The 15608-nt window shown below is 35.2% G+C and overlaps 1 protein-coding gene across 9 annotated transcripts in view; it reads right to left on the bottom strand.

Annotated features, from left to right (window-relative positions):
* The window catches only part of LOC127853635 (uncharacterized), a 56228-nt gene that overhangs the window by 20618 nt on the left and 20002 nt on the right, over positions 1 to 15608 (bottom strand). For 8 of the 9 annotated variants that reach the window (XM_052388309.1, XM_052388311.1, XM_052388313.1 and 5 more), the window contains exons 3-9: positions 9198 to 9227; positions 6831 to 6884; positions 6190 to 6234; positions 3973 to 4029; positions 3108 to 3155; positions 2558 to 2605; positions 2045 to 2092 (exon numbers count right to left, since the gene is read on the bottom strand). In XM_052388309.1, the coding sequence (XP_052244269.1) occupies positions 2045 to 2092; positions 2558 to 2605; positions 3108 to 3155; positions 3973 to 4029; positions 6190 to 6234; positions 6831 to 6884; positions 9198 to 9227 (330 nt within the window). The remainder of the gene's footprint in view (positions 1 to 2044; positions 2093 to 2557; positions 2606 to 3107; positions 3156 to 3972; positions 4030 to 6189; positions 6235 to 6830; positions 6885 to 9197; positions 9228 to 15608) is intronic. The other variant, XM_052388314.1, reaches the window with a different exon arrangement.

The following is a 15608-nucleotide window of genomic DNA, read 5'->3' as shown; positions in this document are numbered from 1 at the left end:
TCTTATTTGTATCTTTCTGATTGATTTTGCCTTGTTCATGATCATAATGATGATGATTATGATCATTATAATAACATTAAAATAATGATGAGGACAATAATGATCATTGTAATGAAGATAATGTTCATTGGAATAGTACGATGGTGTCTATGAAGAAGAAGAAGAAGACGAAAAAGAAGAAGCAGATGATGATAATGATGTTGATGATGATGATGATGATGATGATGATGATGGTGGTGGTGGTGGTGATGGTGATGATGATGATGATGATGATGATGATGATGATGATGATGATGATGACGATGATGATGTCTTGTTGCAAATCGATTCATCATCAACAATTTTTTTTATCAGTTTAACCATTAATTATGTGTCCTATCATTTATTCCGATAGAGCTTACAATACACTTTATACGCAGGCTGCTGTATTATAGATTCTTTGAAAATGGAACATGAAAAAATATATAAATATCACATTTAAAATGGGGCCTTTGCACCTCAAACATATGAACAGTCATTTTTACAAACCAGTATATCGTAAAAAATAAGTAATAACAATAAAGAAATTCTCAAAAAGGCTTTTACAAAATTAATGACTTATTCTTATTCTTAAATATTTATTATGCGCTAATCATCTTTCAAATTGTATCTTCGTATAGACTTATTAACGTTATGGACAGACAACAACACAATTTATAAGTAGATAAACCTTTTTTAATGCTATACTTAGAGCGGGTATATACGATTTTGTCAAATATTTATGAATTTATATAAAATGTGTAAAAACGTATTATATATATATATTTAAATATATATTAAAATAAAAGTTAAGAAGAACATGTGTCAAAAAATGCGAAATAAGCCAGATATTTAATTCTGAAATTGAAAACGGCTGTACAGCCGAATTCGCCAGCATGTATATCATACATGTACGATGTGAATCTAAACTTAGTTTAACGGTTATTTGAATTCCTGCAACGATATCTATTCATACGACACACGAACACTAACTCCAATCCGAATACAAAGACGAATGCTTCGGTTATTATAGGAAAATATGTACGTCACAATCGGCTCGGGCCGCTAATTTGTCTTTGCTGTATTTTATGAAATTCGGCTTTAATGTATAATTTTTCTTTCCTATTTCGTGTAATTGTAACATATTCTATCAATATATTACAATTAAACGCATATAAAAAATCGTATATACCCGCTTTAAAAAGCACAGCTTATCAAATATTCATATGCGTCTATCCATACTATCGTATCGCAGCGAGTGACGTTTGTAATTCGAGTTTTACGGCTAGCTTTAGAGACTAGCTTTACCATTTGGCGGAAAATTGTACGACGGATTAAAATTAGCACGTTGGTCTATAGATGTATATGTCAAAGCGTATACCACTAAATCTCAAAGATGATTTAACCCCTTTTTCACAATGTAACGTCTGAAACGGTGTGTAGATCTATACCATATTCTAATGATTTTGTTACACTAATCTTAAGACTCCCGATGTGAATGTGCAAAATGAGGCTCTTTTAAAGATGCCATAAGGACAATCAGAGACTATGTGTCTGATCGTCACGCTATTTTAACCATATACAACATTTCTGTTGATGATCGGAATCGCACATCTGAACCTTAGTTTTGAAAGCATCACAATTTGAACGTTAAATGCTCATTCGGGATGGTTCCGGGTTATTAATATGTATGCCAAAGATTATATCTATATATTCTATTTGTTGTTGGGGTTTTTTTCGGGGTGGGGGCGTGATGCGAATATGTATGTGTTGTTATAACATGACAGTTAATTCTTGTGTTTCCAAAGCTAGGTTATGTTCTGCTTAAGAAGTTGCAGGATATAGCCGCAATATGCTGAGATAATAAAACATGTTGCTTTTGAACAGTCTTTTACCAAATAATATGCGGACGGTTACACACGATACAAGAGAAATGTGTTATGCATCTGTTTGAAACGTCACTGTGTGTATTCGTGCGTGCATGCGAGCATATGCGCGCGATTTTTTTCATGAAGTAATACTTTACCTGTCAATGGCAGATAATAATGTTCAGAAATGGGTCGTGCGTCGATCACTGAAAGGAAACATAAATTTGAATCTGTGAATGTAATTCTTACTAGAAAATTAAATTCTCAACTTATGCGCTTTTGTTTTAACAGTGCAAAACAGCTTATTAAGCAGAAAGAATGAACGCTACTATAGATATAGCGTAGATGTGTACATAGACGCCCTATGACTATTCAAGAAAAGTATGACAAAATAGTTGTTCATCTAACTCATTAAAATACCATCATCATCGTTTCCTTGACCTTTTTGGCCGTTGGGGGAAAATGGGGGACGACGAACAAAAAGACCCTCCTCCAGTCAGATAGGTTGTGTGCTGCTGAGAGTAATTCATCCATGGGAAGGGATGTCCACTCTTTTACATATTTAAGATTTTCCATATTTAATGTTTACTTATTTACGATACTAAGGGTTTCATGTTATCAAAATAAAATCTTAGAACGAATATAAAGAAGTATTCATGTAATCGTCTTACTTTCTTGATTATTTTCATTATCTCCTTCGTCACTCCCTTCGACATCGTCTAAAAGTTCGTAAGATAACGATACGATAACTTTATTTGATTGCAAAGTATAAAATGTAACCTTAAATAATTCATACCATATAACAATATTTGATCCAAATATCTTTTTCTCAAACTAGACATTCGAAAATTGTGTAACTAAACGATGTTTTGTTACTTATGAAAAGATCATTTTAAACCAAATATCAGAACGTCCATACAATTTTATGAAAACTATTAAAGAAAAATATGAAGTTTCAAAATGAGTTAATGACTCGTGTTTAGAAATTTCATTGACCAAACTCAGTTTATACAAAAAATATTGATTTAATATATTATGTTATGCATTGTGTGAGTATTACATACTTGCTTTGTGTCATGCATCAGATGAGACATTTTCAACTTTAAGAGTTTTAAATGTCTTAACTTAAACAAAATAGAATTTGTACTAAATTTATTTAAAATGACTTCAAAAATATAAAACAAAATCACAGGGTAAAAAGTATTAATGTTATCGTCTTACTTTCTTGATAATTTTCAGAACTTCCTTCGTCAATACCTTCCTCATCGTCTAAAATCAAACGAATGTGTAAGATGTCAAAACAATTACTTTATTGACTGATGTATTAACCACAAATAGTTTATATCATGTGACAATACCTGATCAACACACCATAACCCATTCGCAGATTGTGAACCTAAAAGTTTGTTATGACTTTGTAAATGATCACTGCCAATGAAAACGTTTTGCAAAATGTTTAGTTCCAAATCGTCCTTAGATGTTCTAAAAACTGCATTTACTTTTTGAGTTGATTTAATATGCTATGTTAAGGATGGTGTGATCATTTCTCAATGCTTTTAGTCATGCATCATACCACAATTTGAAGTTGTTTTATTTTGTTTAATAAAGCTTGATATTTGATAACTTATATTTTTTAATATTTATCAAATTCATTAAACATTATTGGAAAGGCACGTATATATTATATAATTGTTGTGCATCTCTTAGATTTTTCTTCAACTTGAGGACTACCAAATGAGTTGCACCACACTATTTTTAAACGAAAACAACTGCGCTGATTTGAATACACATAGCTTATAAAACAACCATTTCAGGCTTTTGTTTCATTCTATAAACTGTTTTACAGACCCGCTTTCTCAGTCGACACAAGTCATCAAAACTTAAATGCTGCCAACAAAAGCTGTTATTGTATTATGGTCTGTTTCTAATTAATGGAAAACTACAAGCACCACGAAATAGTGATAACAATAAGTGACCTATTTTCGTAAAATGTATGATTTATTTACCCTGAACGAATCGAGAGTAGTCCACTCACGACGAACGTTTATTCATTATAAAACGTATTTATTAATTCGAACCGTCTTACCTATAAATCTGCAGGTTGCAGGTTGGCATCTTTCATTTCGTTGTATATCTTTAATTACTGAAAACAACATTATACTTTTATGAATGAGCAACGTTCCGGTAATCAATGTGTACATAACATATTTGAGACGTACTTTAAAAAAGTTTGTTTACTCAAACAAAGAAGCGTCTTACTATGTGTGTGCTTTTATATTTCACTGAAATATTACTTTAAAAACTTCATATTTACTTTAATATAATCATATTACTAATGTTATATTTTTTGTGTTAGAATAATCTAAACATTCAATACTTTATTGCTTCTTTGTTTCTTTAATAAACTTCTATCATAATAAAAATGCGTTGCAAAAATAATCATAAATAAAAGTAAATGTGTACATATCGCACTATTTTTTCTAGAATACAATTTTTTTATTTGTAAAACACACTTTAAGTGTGTCTCGAGCGTTATTTTTTATTACTTTCTTGTGATGGGATTGACAAAGTATATTCAGTAAGTTTTAGTAGATTTTTTTGTACTTAATTAATTATTAATTTATTAATATATTTATTCAGTTATTAATTAATAATTCATGTTTGCCCACATCGACCCAACATGTACACTTGTTTTCCCTTTCAATAGACTATGGCCGCATTAGCAAGCCATAAAATATTTCTTTATAATTATGCCCTCTATCGATTTGAAGTTCATCGGAACCACAGTTTACAGCCGATAAAACTGAGTAGTCATAACAGCAATATACTGTATCTAACCCATCCAATCTCCTTGTTGATACGTTTCCATATAGGTACATGAATACTAGGCTAGGTTAGTCCGAAGGCGCTAGGTAGCTACATACAGGTTACGGTATACTAAACAACCGTTTCATGTAGCTCGGAAATCTCTTTAAAAATATCATAGTTAATTCAAAGGCAGGTTGTACACTTTAAACTATTGTTCTGGCTTTATCTTTTGGAGAAAGTAGTAGGGCGTGAATAGGTGCTCACTAAAAAATCCCTAAAATAGGATAAACGAAGAAACTTAAGTCAACAGTGCAGACAAAGGTTACATTCCAATAAAAACGGCCGGAAACAAGAGATGTGTTCGTCAGTGACACAATGCCCCCTATTGCGCCGCTTGCATTATTTGACCTTTAACCTTGAAGGATGACCTTGGCCTTGAACTTCCACAACTCAAAATGTCCAGCTTCATAAGAACGTTGCAATAAAATAAAAAAAATAACTTTGACCTTAAGGATGCCCTTGACCTTAAAGGATGACCTTGACCTTGAACTTTCACCACTCAAAATGTGCAGCTTCATGATAACGCCACTTTGAATTAAAAACATTGTGACCTTTGACCATCAAGGATGACCTTGACTTTGAAGGATGACCTTGACCTTGAACTTCCGCCACTCACAATGTGCAGTTTCATGAGAACGCCGCTTTGATTTAAAAACATGAACTTTGACCTTGAAGGATGACCTTGACCTTGAAGGATGACCTTGACCTTGAACTTCCACCACTCGAAATGTGCAGCTTCATACGAACGCCGCTTTGAAATTTTGTTTTTGACCTTTGACCTTGAAGGATGACCTTGATCTTGAACTTCCACCACTCAAAATGTGCAGCTTTATGAGATACACGTGCATGCCAAATATCAAGTTGCTATCTTCAATATTGAAAAAGTTTTGGCCAATGTTAAAGTTTTCGAACGGACAGACGCCATATATTTGACATTTGACCTTGAAGGATGACCTTGGCCTTCACCTTTCCCCACTCAAAATTTTAAGCTCTATGAGATACACATGCATGCCAAATATCAAGTTGCTATCTTCAATAGTGAAAATGTTATGGCCAATGTAACAGTTTTTTTCGGACGGACGGACATACTGACATACAGACATACACACATGCACACATACTGACATACTGACTAACGGACAGTTCAACTGCTATATGCCACCCTACCGGGGGCATAAAAAAGTTGCAAAAACAGTCGATTTTGACTTTTGACAAGTTCTTTCGTGGTTTGTACATGACATATATTTTGTATTGCACAAATCGATTCCGCTTAGAATGGCCGTTAAGAAAAGGTATGGTTATGAGGGTCTCTATGTGAAAAATGTTGCATTTATTTTCGCTTAAAGATGTCGCTTTTACATTTAATTATATAGGGAAACTATTTAGTAAGATGTGATCTACTCACATCTGGCATAGCCAAACATAAATAACTTACTCTCTAACATCTGGTTAAGTATTGTCCATTTCCGTTGTATTGTCTCTGCAATAAATAAATGTCATATCATTAGCAAGATTTATATAAATGTAACAAAAACGTGTGTGTTTTGTTTTAATTATGTGTACTCCAGATCTAAAGGAATATAAATATAAGAAAGGGATCTTGCATGTCTGTTCAAACAATTTTGTGTTTGATGTACCAGTGGTTTTGTCAAGTTTAAGGTTGCAGTATAGACTGTATTTATTTAAGATATTATATAGAACAATAGGGGACTCGTCGATTTATACGTTGAACGGAGCGATACTGAGCGATACTGAATAAGTACATTCTGATGGGAATAAAACGCTTAAAATTGGAGAAATGCCATCCGTCTGCGGTAACATAGAAATTATTCTGTGGCTAAGCGGGCACCTACAAGCATTATTATTTCGCGATACGGTTAAAATAGCATCTATACATTTACAATTATACAAGACAGGTGACTTAAATGTATAATTATCTAACCGTACTGTACTTAAAATAAAGTTTAACGAACGGTACAGACGAAATATCACGTGATTTGTCAAATGTTTTTGTTTGTTTCATAGAAGCTTTTTATAGTAAGAGAACAAACACAAATAAAAAAAACTCTAACAAACCTGTGTGGATTTCCTGACATTTCACGATATATTGTTGTGTTTGATCAATGGAATCTGCATTAAATAAAAACAGAACGTTATATAAAACAAGAGGGCCAAGATAGCCCTAGTTTGCTCACCTGAGTCGGTTCATTCAATCTTTGTCAAAACTATGACCTTGTGATCAAGTGTTTGAGCAATATGAGTAAGGTACGATTATTACTTTGATTTCCATCAAGAAAATCATTCTCTTAAAATACTCGAGTAATAGGTGAACAAACTGTGTTTGTGAAACACTACGTCCCCCATATATTTGATCTTTGACCTTGAAGGATGACCTTCACCTTTCACCACTCAAAATGTGCAGCTCCATGAGATATACATGCATGCCGAATATCAAGTTACTATCTTTTATATTGCAAAAGTGATTGCCGATGTAAAATGTTGACGAAAACCTATCAACAAATTTTACCTTAAAAGATGACCTTGAGATATCAATAAAACCAATGTTTTGACTAAGTTTCACGATGATTAGGCAACAAAAGTGACTTCTAGAGTGTTCACTAGCTTTCTTACTACATAAATATAACAAAATTGCGCCACCACCCCCGCCTGGCAGCCATGTTTTTCAACGGACTGGAACCATTTTCGACCTCAACTCTCGTATCTTGGAAACAAATGTTCTGATCAAATTTCATGATAATTGGGCCATAAATGTGACTTCTAGAGTGTTCACATGTTTTCACTATAAACATATAAAGAAAACTCCCCGCCCATTGGCGGCCATATTTTTCACTGATCTGAACCATTATCTAACTCGTCCGAGATATCAATAAAACAAATGTTTTGACCAAGTTGCATGATGATTGGGCAAACAATGTGACTTCCAGACTGTTCACGAGCCTTTTTACTAGATAAATATATGTAAAACTGCCCTATGGCAGCTATGTTTTTCAACAGACCGGAACCATTTTCAAACTTAACTCACGAACCTAGGAAACAAATATTCTGACCAAATTTCATGACGATTGGACCAAAAATGTGACGTCTAGAGTGTTCACATGTTTTCACTATATACATATTGAGACTGCCCGCCCCCTGGTGTCCATGTTTTTCACCGATCTGGACCAGTTTCAATATCGTCCGATATATCAATAAAACCAAAGTTTTTACCAAGTTTCATGATGATTAGGCCAAATTTGTGACTTCTAGAGTGTGTACAAGGCTTCTCTATAGCCAAATAAGGCAAACTGCCCCGCCCACTGGCGGCAATTTTTTTCAACGGACCGCAACCTCTTTTTAACTCAACCAACATATCATTAAGACAAATATTTTGACAAAGGTACATGAAGATTAAGACATGAAATGTGACTTCCACAGTTTTTACAAAGGTTTTTTTTACCAAGTGACCTTGTGTTTGACCCAGCATGACCCAGTTTCGAACTCGATCGAGGTATCGTTGGGACAAATCTTCTGACCAAGTGCCATGAAGATCGGACAAGAAATGTGGTCTCTAGAGTGTTTACAAACCAAATTTGGACGGACGACGGAAGGACGACGGACAAAGACCGATCCTAAAAGCTCACCTGAGGTGAGCTACAAGTATCGATACACAGATTTTTGCTACATGTTTATCATGCCATAAATATTAATTAATTTGCAGAATAGTACGTATGAGATATTTGCCATATTTATACTAAATCGGCACTTTCACAATACAATTGCGTCGTCGACTGTAGACCCCCAATGTGACAAATGTGACTTTATTTCGTACATAACTTTCAATCAGAATGTAATTATATTGAGAGAGAAAATATTGACCTCTATTCAATCGAGTTGCATTTTGCACAAAGGAGTATAAAGAAAATATGATGTATTTTCATCGGGCTAATAGTCATCGTCTTATAGTAATAACAAGGAAAGACACATTTGAATACATATGGGATCTGGCCTTAGTTTTCATATCATACCATATTTTATTAAACGAGTCCAGGAATTTTGTTAGTAAGCGAGCTTTTGGCGAGCTTACTAACGAATTTTCTGGACGAGTTTTATAAAATATGGTATGATTTGACAACGAGTGTCAGATCTTTTTATCACATGCTTTTAAATGAGCAAATTAGATAAATATTTACGCAAACATAATGATAAATCCCGAGTATTGTTTACATTTCGTGGCGTCATTTGTCGTTGCAACGTCATTTCAGCAAAATAACAAAATGCGATTGGTCAATAAACGAAAACTAAGCCAATGAAAACGGTTAAAAATGTTGTATTACACATGTGTAATATTAAAAAATATGTAATGGTTATATAACATGGGAAACAGGGTATGGCATGTGATAAAAAGCTTTATCATATACACACTTATTAACTCAATCTACAAACCTGTCAATTTAAAGACGTCGAAACATCTGTCTGAAAAAATAAGAAGTATAATGTTTATTCTAATTCAACAGTGTATTAGTGGTAAAAGTGGTAGAAGTACAAATAGAAGTTTAGCAGTTGCAGAAGTAGAACGAATAGAAATACTAGAAATAGTAGTAATAACAGTGGTAGTGGATATGTTGGTGATGGTAGTGTGGAAGTTGTAGTAGAAGTAGTTGTTGTTGTAGTAACATAAGTAGTAGTAATAGGATCATTTGTAGAAGTAGTAGTAATAGTAGTAGTAGAAGTAGTAGTAGAAGTAGTAGTAGTAGTAGTAGTAGTAGTAGTAGTAGTAGTAGTAGAAGTAGTAGTAGTAGTAGTAGTAGTAGTAGTAGTAGTAGTAGTAGTAGTAGTAGTAGTAGTAGTAATAATATAAGTTAAAGTAGAAGAGGTAGAATTCATTGAAGTATTAGAAGTATTAGTAATAGTAGTAGTAGAAGTAGTTGTTGTTTTTGGTTTTGTTTTTGTTGTACAAGCAGTAGTGATAGAACAGGCAGTTGTATAAGAAGTTGTTGCTGTTGTTCTGCATAATAGTAGATAGTTGTGGAGTGGTTGTGGAAGCGGTTGTTAAGATGATGGTGAAAGTAAGGGTAGTGGTCTTAAATATGGTATTGGTTGCGATGGTGTTGGTTGCGGTAGTGGTGGTGGCGGTGGCGATGGCGGTGGAGGTGTCGTTAGTGGTGATGGTAGCGATGGCGGTGGCGGTGGCATTTGCGGATGCGGTTGCGGTGTCGGTGGCGGTGGCGGTGGCGGTGGCTGTGGTGGATGCGGTGGCGGTGGCGGAGGCGGGTGCGGTGGTGGTGGTGATGGTGGTGTGGTTGTGGTGATGGTGGTGGTGGTGGTGGTGGTGGTGGTAAAGGTGGTGGGGTTGGTGGTGGTGGTAAAGGTGGTGGTGGGTGGTGGTGTTGGTGGTGGTGGTGGTGGTAAAGGTGGTGGTGGTAAAGGTGGTGGTGGTAAAGGTGGTTGGTGGTAAAGGTGGTGGTAAAGGTGGTGGTGGTAAGGTGGTGGTGGTAAAGGTGGTGGTGGTAAGGTGGTGGTAAATGTGGTGTTAAAGGGGTAAAGGTGGTGGTTGTTAAAGATGGTAATAGGTGGTAAAAGTGGTAAAGGTGATATAACTTGTTGGGATGGTAAAGATGGTATAGCTGGTTATTGTGGTAAAGGTGGTATAGATGGTTGGGGTGGTAAAGGTGGGTATAGATGGTTGTGGTGGTAAATGTGGTACAGCTGGTTGTGGTGGTAAAAGGTGGTATAGATGGTTGGGGTGGTAACGAAGGTATACATGGTTGGAGTGGTAACGATGGTATAAATGGCTGGGGTTGTAAAGGTTGTATAAATGGTAAAGGTGGAAAAGTAGGTATATATTGTTTGAGTGGTAAATATGGTATAGCTGGTTGGGTTGGTAAAGATGGTATTAATGGTTGGGTTGGTAAATTTAGTATAGATATATGTGGTGGTAAAGGTGGTATAGATAGCTGGGGTGGTAAATGTTGTAGAGATGGTTGTGGCGGTAGGGCTGGTATAGATGGTCGGGGTGGTAAAGGTGCTATATATAGTTGGGTTGGAAGGAGTGGTATAGATGGTTGGGATGGTAAAAAATGGTATAGATGGTTGGGGTGGTAAAGGTTGTATAGATGGTTGTTGTGGTAAAATTGGTATATATGATTGGGGTGGCATAGGTGGTATAGATGGTTGTGGTGGTAAAGATGGTATAGATTGCTGGTGTGGTATAGGTGGTATAGATGGCTGTCGTGATAAATTTGGTATAGCTGGTTGTGGTTGTAAAGGTGGTATAGATGGCGCGAGTGGTAACGGTGGTATAAATGGTTGGGGTAGTAAAGGTTGTATAGATGGTAAGGGTGGACAAGAAGGCAGACAGGTATTTATTGTTTGGGTGGTATAGATGGTATAGATGGATGGGTTGGTAAAGATGGTATAGATTGTTGGGTTGGTAAATTTAGTATAGTTAGTTGTAGTGGTAAAGGTAGTATATATAGCTGGGGTGGTAAATGTTGTAGGGAGTGGTGATTTGGCTTGTATAGATGGTCGGGTTGGTAAAGGTGGTATATATGGTTGGAGTGGTAAATGTGGTATATATAGTTGGGCTGGTAGGGGTGGTATAGATGGTTAGGTTGGTAAAAGTGGTATAGATGGTTTGGGTGGTAAAGGTGGTTTAGATGGTTAGGGTGGTAAAGGCGGTTGGGGTGGTAAAAGTGGTATAGATGATTTGGGTGGTAAAGGTGGTATAAATGGTTGGGGTAGTAAAGGTGTTATAGATGGTTGAGGTGATAACGGTGGAATAGATGGTTTGGGTGGTAACGGTGGTATACGTGGTTGGGATGGTAAAAGTGGTATAGATGATTTGGGTGGAAAATGTGGTATAGATGGTTGGGTTTATAAAGATGCTATAGATGATTGGGGTGGTATAGCTGGTTCGGGTGGTAACGATGGTATAGATGGTTGGGTAGGTAAATGTGTTATAGATGGTTGAGTTGTAAAACATGGTATAAATGGTTGGGTTAGGGTTAGCCTAGTGGTTAATCCGGCCCTGGTGGTATAGATGGTTGGGGTGGTAGGGTTGGTATAGATGGTTGGGGTGGTAAAGACTGTATAGATGGTTGCAATGTTAATGGTGGTATAGATGATTTTGGTAGTACAGGTGGTATAGATGGTTGAAGTGGTAAAGGTGGTATTGATGGTTGGGGTAGTACAGGTGTTATAGATGGTTGGGGTAGTAGGGTTGGTATAGATAGTTTGGATGGTAAAGTAGGTATAGATGGTTGGTGTGTTAAAGGTGGTATACTAGATTGCTGAGGTAGTACAGATGGTATATATGTTTGAGGTGTTCTTGATGGTATAGATGGTTGGGGTAGTAAAGGTGGTATAGATGGTATAGCTGGTAATGGTGTTAGGGTTGGTATTGATGCAGTGCCTTCACACTACTTTGGGGGAAGGGGTCCGCAGCCCTTAAAAGGGGGGATTTTTTGTAAATAAAATTTTTACATCACTGGTTTCATCTTCCTGTATAATAATATTAAAGCCTATTATATTCGATAGAAGTGTTCCCTTTCATACATGAACTTACTTTACAGCAAAAAAAATGCAAGAACAGGAACTGTATCAAAGCAGTTTACTATCCTAAACATCGTTTCTTGAAATAATTTAATTAAAAATAAAAGATCCATGCTCCTATTCAAAAGTGTAGTATCATACCGAGGCCATATCAACAGACATGGCATAATTACTAGCATTATGACTAATAGTACTAGTCGAACAAAATGCATCTGCATCTGACTGGGCAAGGGACTGTTGCTTGAACAGAGGATCATTTTTTTTTACATTTAGCGAATGTTTTACTGTTGATTCTTGTGCGATAAGACTTGCTGTAATGAGACATGATGTTGTTTTGACCTTCACCTTCCGGCCGTTCATCTTGGACAATTTTGTTGCAATTTGGTAGTGTTGTTGTCATGAGAACACATTTATTTATGCAAGACCATGAACAAAGTCCCAACAATATCAAAATTGTGAAAAATTTAGTCACAATCTCCTCAAAATGTTACAAACAATAGTAACATAGAAATTGTAAAATTATGTTTCTATGCATAGATATAGTACAATATTATCATACTTTCTTTGGCTGGGCACTTTTGCTCTCAAAAAATAAAATCATATATCATATGAGCAACATTATTCTGACAGGTTAACTGTATTGTCAATGATCCATAGTCAATACTTTTGACAAACACTAAATTGTTGTCTATGTTATGTCAATTGTTTGGTTTGACACATTAGTAATACATTGAATTTAGTTATCTTGTGAAAAATATGAGCCATATACTGTTTCCAAGTTTAAACTCTTTGTCAATAACTATTGTTCCGTGTCACATGCCCGCAGGATTCCCTACAAATCATAAATACTTACAATGTCTGAAATGTTAAAGGGATCTTTTCAAGTGTTGGTAAATTGACAAAATTAAAAAAAGTTGTTTCAGATTCGCAAAGTTTTGTTTTAGTTATGATATTTGTGAGGAATCAGTAAAACTGAACATTAACCATGGTCTAATATAGCCATTATATGCATCTTTTGACGAATTAAAAACCTGAAAATTATAAAGCGCTGTAACGCGAAACGATTGAGTAATTTGGAGAGTTCAGTTGTTGTCGTTAAATTTTGTGAATCCACGAAGATTGCTTATACAAAGTATAATATACACCTCTTATCTACACTTCACATGATGGCTGGGCCGTCTAACTGGTTTTTACCACAGGACTCCAGGGATCACTGGTTCGAGCAATGTTACGGGCTACTTTTTTTCCTTATTTTAAATTTTATTCTTGATTTTTTACTGGAGCTTTTTAGATCCAATGTTTACATTTATCAATATAAAGCATTTAATGACAAACTTCAAAACATGCTTAAATCTGTGAAAAGGCCCCTTTAATACATTTCATGAAAAAGCAATTTAATCAATTTGAAAAGAAATGATTCAAACAATATTTAAACTTATAAATGGATAAAAATCAACTCCAGATTGCTGCACTTGTCTCAATATCGGTCATCACTACATTACTCATGTGTTTTCAGTGTCGTCACATGATCTTTCTTATTCGATGCTATTCCCCTTGAAAAAGTGCATGCTTTAATCTTACTGTGATTTCTTTAGAGTGAATCTAGACTGACATTTTTTATCAAAGGATCTCAAGTTTTACTATCCAATTTTCTAATCGTTTGAAGTGACTGACAGATGGATGGACGGACTGATAGGCGGACTGATAAACTGACGCACGGACTATGTCACAACTATATCACTCCGCCTTTTGCATTTAAACAAGTATAGCCTGTTACCTGAGTAGGAAACCCAATTTGCAAAATCAGAAATACAAACAAAAAAACGGCAACATATATTGTGCTTTTGAATGTAAAATGTATGTTTTTGACCGTGTTAAGCTTAAAAGTTCATGTCAAACAGTTTAGAAAGGCTGTTTGTTTGTAACACATTGTGAATATATTTGAATTGTAAAATGTTTGCATCAAAATTGTGAGATGGCTGACCCAGCCCACAATCAAAGAAGTAAACAAAGCCCTACAACATTTTCACGGTTTTGATTGCAGAATAACTCCATGATTTATTGCAGTGTAACCACATGATTTATCGCAAAACACCCTTTAATTTTATACTCTGTCTACAGTAAATAGGTCATGGTGGTGGTAGAATGATAATTAATTAAAGCAAAGATAAAAATGATAATGTGAATTGCAGTTGAATTTTAAACTTGTTAAAATTCACTTAAGACTTCAATTTAGACCATAACGTTTGCTCAAGACATTTTTATAAGGCAAAAGGGAAATTATTGCTTGTATCGAGATATGAAAAACATTGAAATAAATGATAACAATTTTATATTCAGTAATATGCACGTACTATACTGTCATAGATGGTCTAGGAGAAAACATTGCGCATTGATTATATTTTATGTTTTTTTTTCATATCCGACATTTACAAATTATCTGCAACTTAGTATCTGGTGGAGCTTGTTTAAAATTGCATAATAAGAGTACGAATTGAATCTTCTTAAAACAAACCTCTTTAACCAATTATGAGTTATACTAAAAATACGTTTTCAAGTAAATAGTAACATTGATGAAAGCATTGTTTAGTTGAGTGTGATTTTAAGTTTCAGTTTAAAATTTGTCATTATTAATAGACTTGCCAGCCTAAAATCTTCCTTGTTACGGAGAACACTGATTGTTATAAACTAGTGGTTGAAGTGTGCATTCTCGACTCTGTATTGAACCACTAAAGAACAATGTTCCATACATCCTCCTCCAGTCTGAATGTTTAAACATCAAAAGTGCTTTTAGAAGAGGCCATAACACAATTTCCAACTAAAGGCTTTTTTCAATCATAGATTGAACAATAACAAGCATTAATGTTGGTAAATAAATGTTGGTCTTCAGACTGAAATCTGCAAACGAAATTAAAAATGCCTACACACAAAACAAGAGAAACAAGAATTACAGTGAAACTGATGGATGCTCCCCGATGATGCGCTTTGTCAATCTATGTGATAATAACCACCTAAAAAATCTATTATTAGCCTCGGTGACCTTGACCTTGACCACAGTGACGTAAAACCTCACCAAAATGTAGAGGTCCATGCAAGGTACGTACATGCCAAATATGAAAGAGATCGGTAAAGTATTGAAGGTGGTATGAAAAACTGTAACAAAGTGTGACGGAAAAATCTATGATTAGCCTTGGTGACCTTGACCTAGACCCAAGTGACCTCAAACCTCATAAAAAGGTAGAGGTCCATGCAAGGTACGTTCATGCCAAATATGAAAGAGATCGGTAAAGTATTGAAGGTGCT

The sequence above is a fragment of the Dreissena polymorpha genome, chromosome 12 (assembly GCF_020536995.1).
Source record: "Dreissena polymorpha isolate Duluth1 chromosome 12, UMN_Dpol_1.0, whole genome shotgun sequence".
Classification (NCBI taxonomy): Eukaryota; Metazoa; Mollusca; class Bivalvia; order Myida; family Dreissenidae; genus Dreissena; species Dreissena polymorpha.
The sequence above is the reverse complement of the archived record's forward strand: the minus strand, read 5'-3'. Positions and strand labels throughout refer to the sequence as shown.